The 7,500-nt window shown below is 38.7% G+C and overlaps 1 protein-coding gene across 3 annotated transcripts in view; it reads left to right on the forward strand.

The window, feature by feature from the left end:
* LOC138015326 (uncharacterized) overlaps positions 1-7,500 on the forward strand; it is an 89,655-nt gene that overhangs the window by 69,644 nt on the left and 12,511 nt on the right. For all 3 annotated transcript variants that reach the window (XM_068862325.1, XM_068862326.1, XM_068862324.1), the window contains one exon: positions 5,950-6,928. In XM_068862325.1, coding sequence (XP_068718426.1) covers positions 5,950-6,928 — 979 coding nt within the window. The remainder of the gene's footprint in view (positions 1-5,949; positions 6,929-7,500) is intronic.

Consider the following 7,500-nt stretch of genomic DNA (forward strand, 5'->3'; position numbering starts at 1 on the left):
TGATGTTTTTCTCTGTCTGCAAATTTTTGACAGAGAAGTGATTAAATTACAAAAAAATTGTACTGAAAGGTAGTTTAAAAACCTGTATTTTAATCTTCCATTTTAAAGAAAATAAGAAAATAGCCTTCAACGGCCAAACAAAATAAAAAAGGAAATCAATTTTAAAAAAATGCTATTGTGGTCACGGGGACTTCGCAACGTTCTCCCATCCAAGTACTAACCCCATTCGAAGGGGCTTAACTTGAGCTGATTGTGATGTTAGTGTTGAATTTGCACATATCTTGCCGAACTTTATAACGCTTCAACGAAACAAATCAAACTAACAAAACCCGGTGTCCCATCATTTTGTCACAGATGCATCTTTTGTTTCGTGAGTTGTTACTGGGTCTCTCCTATCTTTCACTTGCTAAGTGGTGTCTTTGTGCGTAGAGTCTTCCGCGCGTATTTTGGTAGGATTTCAGGGGGTAGTAGAAAGGCGTAGATTTCTCTGGTTTGTCGCAGTAGAATATTTCATTAACCTGCAATGGGCGTCGAAGATTGAAACGCAAATGGCGTTTTGGAGGATCTTTAAACAAAGTTAACCCTTATAGAGCTAAAGAATGGAACGTAAATCGGATAAACAAGGCAGGCGGTGAAAAAAATTTCTGGAATCTTAAAAGCAACGAGTAATGGACTTCGACAACAATCTGTCGCCCGTCGAGCCGTATCAAAGTGAGCTGTAGTTCTAATATTGTACAATTGTAGTGTTTAGTACAACACTGAAATCAAATGGAAAATTCTCTAGTAGCTTATGGCTTTAACAAAGGCAGAGAAGGAATTGAACAACTTGAATCTGTGATCTCTGTTGTCTGGCTTCTTTATATTTGTTTGTACTCAATTCTGCACAGTCTACCGCTAACAATTGGAACTTTCACTAATTCTTGTTAGTCAAAAATTATTTGAAAGAAAGCTTGTTGCCCATTTTTCGCTTGATAATTCACGCACGTAATGAAATAGGAAGGGGTTTTTGCCTCTAATAGCAAATATGTTGTTTGTTTCAAAAATATTTCGCTGGAAAAGGTGGCCTTTATGAATTCATCATGTTGTGTAATATCCGAGCTTAACTGGATAGTTTTTATGGCCATAGTAAAGCATTTTCGTGTCAAAATGAGGTAAGCGTCTTTCTGTTGTGTTAACTTAATTGCTGCGAAGCCTTAGCGAAGCAGCAACACTATTTCTGACTGACCGTGTGGGGCCTGGGCGCTTTATAATCTGTGATCTCTCTCGATCCGACTTTTTTCGGTGGCGATGATTTTGAGTAGCCGCAGTACGGTGGATCAGCGGCAGTAGTTTCCGAATTGTGCGTGGTCAGCCCACATGGTTGCCCACTGATTTGTCGTCGATCAGGTGAGTTTATTATAGTTTTTTCAACAGTGTTATCATGCTAAACGCAGTGTTATCATGCTAAACGCAATTTCTAGCTTTCTTCATTTTTCATATTGAGGCATTACTTTCACTCAATGTGCAACAAAATGTCCAGAAATAAATTGTTATTATAAACATCAGTCATCATCTTTGTTATTGTTATTGTTATTACCTCCAGAACCTACTTTTTGCGTAGAATAAGCGTTTAGAAAGATGTTCTTGTATTCTGTGGTGATACTTGACGATTCGGGAACATTTTGTGAAAAAATATTTATAAGGGGTCACACGCGCAACTTGATCGCCCGAACTTGCCCTATTATGCATAACATCCACTTGGCCTTTTGACATCCCCTTGAAGTAAAATATTCGCGGACCGGTCGATTTCTCTGAAATTTGAAAGGATGATTGCTAACAAATAGAGAAAGATTTTCACAGTAACTAAAAGTCCCTGTGTTACGCATGAGAATTCGACGAAGAGGTAAAAACGACTAAGTTTGTTGCGTGCGTTGCTATTTTTTTAATTTGACTGTTTTGCAAATTTTGACAGAGAATATTAAATTATGAAAAATATCTACGGATAGATCGTTAAAAAATCCTTATTTTTAGCGGTTATTTGAACATAAAAGATGCAACGCTTGACGAGAAATAATATTTTTGTTAATATTTGAAAGAAGAAAAATTTCGCGGGAATCTGGACACGGTGAAAATGAGTTAACAAATTTGCATACGTACGTTGAAATGTGATACGCAAAAAGACAGGAATTTTATTTATCTGGTAAATGATTTTGTCATTGTAGTGTAAAATGAAATTTATTTGGGAAGCCAACAATATTTCTTTAACTTCCTGATAATCCAATTTATTGCTACGACTTGGTTGTGCGAAGATTGTTTACATGAAACTCACGCTTTTTGCGAATTTTGAGCGGCATGAAATTACATCATTTCCGTGACAGTATATCCCTTTACTCTAACCCAAAAACATTCAGATAGTAGCAAACTTCATACTTATTAACTATTTCTTCTGCTTTTGTGCTTGTCAGCATTGTGATTTGCGATAATTCGCAAGTCTGTTTTTGTATCTCATGGATTTTCAGATTTTCAATTACATGGCCGCTCAAGCTCGCGATTGTGTAAATAGTTCACGCTGAAGTCAAAATAGATACGTTCTCAGGAACCCGACAACGAAGGCTTCCTGACCCGTCAGATGAATGTTACAACAACATTTAAAAACCAAAGACGTTGTTTTACTCTGAAAACGACGAAAGATTAACATACTTTCCAGTAGTTTATTCAGTTGACACAAGGTGATCACGTGCACCTTTATGGTTGCCTAGCACGTGATCAATTTCTTCCTTTTGACAAAACATCATAAAGTCAGAGACTGCAGAAATCTTCGTCTTTTTACGATCGATTGTCATTAATGTTTCGATTAGAATTCGATTCAGAGCTATATATATAAACTATGTTATTTTTTCCTTTATCTGAGAAGAAACGAGTGAATTTTACTCAAGAGCTTGTTTTGTTATCTTTAAACTGAATTTATTACCAAAGCTTAAAAAACTAAAAGACCTCAAAATGGGACAGGATATTACAAAATAATTAAAGGTGTGAACGTGTGAGCCAAAGGGCCTCTGCTGGCGCGACATGTTGGTGTCCCTCAAATTGTCTTAATGACCCCCCACTTTAAAAAATTAACTGGAACCCTGCAGTTCAATACCACCCAATTCAATGCCTTCTGTTTTTGTGTAACACGTACCACAGGCAACCCAGTGTACGCTTTTATGGAGCGTCTAGTTAGTATTAAACACGCAAGGTTACTTGATCCAGGCGCCCGCTAAAATCGAGGTCATTATGATTTTGCGATTTTACTTGTACAACCAAAAGCACGATAGAAAAATTAAACGTATCAAAAATCTCCCAAATGGTAACTTCTTATATTCGTGGCACAAAATTTATATTTTCATCTCGCAGATTTTGTTGCTGATGGCAAATTGTTTTATTCTCGATCGACACTTCCTAAAAAGTTCCTTTTGCTCTTCTTAAAAACTATAGATCAATATTTATTGTTTTGCCTCAACATTTGTTTTGCATAAAGCAGGCTAACAAGATCTGTACCTTGCTTAGTTCGCATTTTTGAGCGTTAAAACAGAATTTTCGGTTGTATGTTCCTGGCCTTGAGGGCAATGTTTCTCGATTTCCTTTCATTTTCTTCAGTCTTTCTGGGTTTAGTATTTTACTGAACCACATATCTTCTCAGGGGTATTTACCAAAGACATTTACCATGGCACTGTAATGATTTACGATATCAAAACAATAACGCGTACTTTTGGAGCTACATATTACGCAATGACAACTTAAATCTCTCAAAAAACAAAACGCAGCTCAGTTGACATTTATGGAAAAAAAAACACTGTCAAGCTACTGCACTATCACACGTACGCAATGCGTTCCTTTTTTTAAAAAAAATATCCCGTATTTCCTCAATTCCCTGCCCGCCCCCCCTCCAAATATCCCGTATCCCCACATTTTTTAACCTAAATATCCCGTATCCTGATCGCTTCTCGGCCTTTTGGCTAAAATTGGTTTTTCCGCCAAGGGTTACGGTCTGAGAACTATTTACTACTTGTAGCTTTTGTTGAGTTTTGAATCGATGCATAGAGAGTTTTAGCGATTTCAATCCGGACTGGACTACTGTATTATGCTTTTTCCTAACAAGACTTCAAGTTATTGTGGAACGTTTGGTACAAAGTTACTCCAACACTGAAATGAAGATAATGAATTGTAAAGAGACCACTTTCGATCGAACTATGGAACACTCAACTACGGGATTTTAGATTTTTGAGCATTGAGAGAAATGGAGTACAGATGTAGTCTTTTTGTCTTCGCCACGGCAGATTTGAACAGTTTTCAAAAAACAAGTGTCCTTTCGTCCTCGCCACGACAGATTTAAACAGTTTGCAAGGAACTAAACGAGTATTACGGAACCGGACTTCGAACACGGGATGCAAAGCTGTTGAACTCTGATTGTAATAAGTTTTCCAGATGATTTAGAACTGACCTTGTAATTTTTGGGTGAACGAAATTAAGGAAGGAAATAAAAATGTGAGATTTAAATGAAGTGTCTTCGAAAAAATAGAAATAATAAAACATCTCGTATCCTGATAACACCTATTAGGGCTTCGTTGTTTGCATTTGCAAATTTAGTAACATTAATAATAAGAGTTTTTACAACAAACAGCTTCAAGTTAAATTGCAAATTTATCTTTCTGGTAATCTATCGCCATTTTCCGAAGTTTACCTGCAGTTGAAGTTCACTGTAACTGGACAATTTGTGTTAACTGTTTGTGTATCCCACGGATAGGCCCTTATAGGCGTCTTGTTTAGAAATACATCAAATTGCATAATTACATTACATTACATACTTCAGGGCCAATGAAATACAATCACGACAAAACAGAATATTCAACAACAATCCATCTCCGCAAGTAGGTTCGTCCCAGGTCGAGGTCGAACCTGCATGGGTTACTTTTGAAGAAGTGTCGTGTGAACGCAAACCTGGGTCGAACCTGGGTTAATTTTATTTTCAAACATGCGCACTTGTACGTTTACCCATCGAGCATTGCGTGTGCGTATTTCATGACGCCATTTTTGCCGAATATATGTCGTTCGGGCAATTCGAGATTTCCAGTTCAGATAGGTGGCCAGCCGTTTTTGAGCAAAAACCGGACTATTTTTCATCCGACTTCCGTGCATACGACGAGAGCTACTGAAATTTAAATCGACGAATCAGAACTCAGCGCGCTGGAAAAACTGTGCTATCCGACATCAAGTCAATTGTTCCCAATTAAGGGGCCAGAAAATCATTTAAAAGATTTTGTGGCAACTTTTTTGTGAACGAACTTTGGCGCCAAAACTGGGTTACCAGCGAGCGGCGATTCGATCGTCAGCTTTTGTGCTTTGTCTGTTATTTATGCTTTTTGTAACTATTTTAAGGCGACTTCAGTCTAGTATTTTTTAATCAAGTGTAAGAAAACGTCAAAACTGCATTGATAATTTATTTGTTTGCGTTAACTTCGCGAAGAAAGGCTTTGTTGGCATCCTTTCGCCAAGGTAGATAGACAACAACGTCGTTTACACACAGAAATGCACCGTTTCCAGTGAAAGGGAAAATGATTGACAGGATAGCACAGTTCTGACTGCCGCGCGCATTGCGGGCGAGGGTTCCGTATACACTCTTCTTCTCTCTAAACTTTTGCGATTCGTGAAACGAAGCCACACTGACGCCAAGGCTTTGATTAGAAGAATTTGCCTCCAAATCTTCACCATGAATAAAGAATTATCGTCCTCCATTCTACCATAGAGATTATCACTAAGAAGCTTTTAGGGGCTTAGAAACATGCCTGTGTCTTGAGGTGAGCAAAGATCGCTTTAGATAGAAAAGCCCGGGTTCGTTACTTGATCAGGGGGTTTGCAATCTGTACCATGGAGATTATCACTGAAAAAGCGATCTTTTATTTATTGCCATTTTAAACCTTCCTCCAACAGCCGAGATGACTGCAGACAGGCAGACAGGCCTTGCGTTTTCTGGTGGCGGTATCCGTTCAGCGGCATTCTGTTCGGGCGTTTTGCGTAGGCTCTTACAGCGTGAGACCAGGATCGACTTCCTAAGCTGCGTGTCTGGGGGCGGTTACACAGGCTCGGCGTACGTGGACTGGAAATATAGGAATAAAAATGCGGATCATCCAACGTGGCACCAGGAATTTTTCGAGCACATGAGGAAAAGATCTGGGTTGATGTGCGATTGGCAGATACCTCTTCATGGCATTGTTGATACCGTCTTAATCGTGTTATTGATTCTTTTTGTTTGTGTCCTTATGCCATTCTTAATTTGGGGTTGTTACGCTTTCCCGGTTGCTTATGCCATAGATTTTCTCTTTGGAAAATTACTGCGAGCAGAATTCAAGTGCCTAGACCATCCAACTACATCAATTCCTCCTAAAAATACAGTTGGTAATGGTTCCCTCCCAGTTCAAGGTGAATTCCGACAACCGAACTGTGAGATCGACATGGGAACCAACGCTTACGATCTCATTGTCTTGTTTTCTGTCTTAGCTGGGTTATTTGTCATTTTCTTTCTTTTGTCTCGGTCTCAGCGTCTTTCGAAGTATTGCCATGAACTTTACTTGCTGTCAAGTACCTCCGGTTTGTTGCTTGCGTTTACTTTCATCCCATTCTGCATTCAGTTTCTTTTCGATAACACCCCAATCTGGACACAGCTAATCATTCTTTTCTTTAGCTTTGCCATATGGGCCTTCTTTCCAGTACTCAGACAAAAGGCCTCCTTAGTTGTTGTGGTTTACATGTATTCCTACTTTATTTACTGGAAAATTTACCAACAGTCTATCTTCGGTGTGCAGTACTCGGATACTTTATTCTACCGTCTCATGTTTGCTTTCGGTTTTGTGATGTGGATCAACCCTTCGCTAGGAGCACTTCAACAACGGCTTGTGTACTTGTTTAACAGGTACGTGAAAAAGTGTCCTTTCACAGTTGATACAAATACAGCGGTTTCTTTGGCTTAGGGCAGCAGCCTGCGTTAGATATCAGTTGGCTATAACAAGCGCAACGGAATAGTTTTATTAAATTTTCATTAAATTCGAAGCTTGGACACTTGGAAATTATTTGTGTCCTGGGAAATTTCGCTTCTCGCACGAATTTTTCAGCTTGCCAACACATGACGTGATCAGTTTCCATATTAGGTCATACAGTATATGAGCGGACAACCGAGTTTGAGTGAACCAATCGGAAAGCTAAAAACGCTATATCCGTGGTTGAAAATATAATAACACGTGATAATTGGCAGAACCGTAGTTCCTAATGTTCTTTGTCTTGGCAATTCTAGTTCTACCATTTTAAAATATCCTCCGCGATCCCTGTATTGTATCGTTAAGCAGTTGCTTTTGTTTCGTGTTAGTATAAACCATCATCCAGAACCGACGTTTCTTTCCAATTATAGAAGGTGAACCAGCGTTGAACCCTTCGATGACAGAGAAAACCTTAAGAACAGCTTTAAAAAAGCTGTAATTAAAAGAGATT

This window comes from Montipora capricornis, chromosome 9 (assembly GCF_036669925.1).
Source record: "Montipora capricornis isolate CH-2021 chromosome 9, ASM3666992v2, whole genome shotgun sequence".
Classification (NCBI taxonomy): Eukaryota; Metazoa; Cnidaria; class Anthozoa; order Scleractinia; family Acroporidae; genus Montipora; species Montipora capricornis.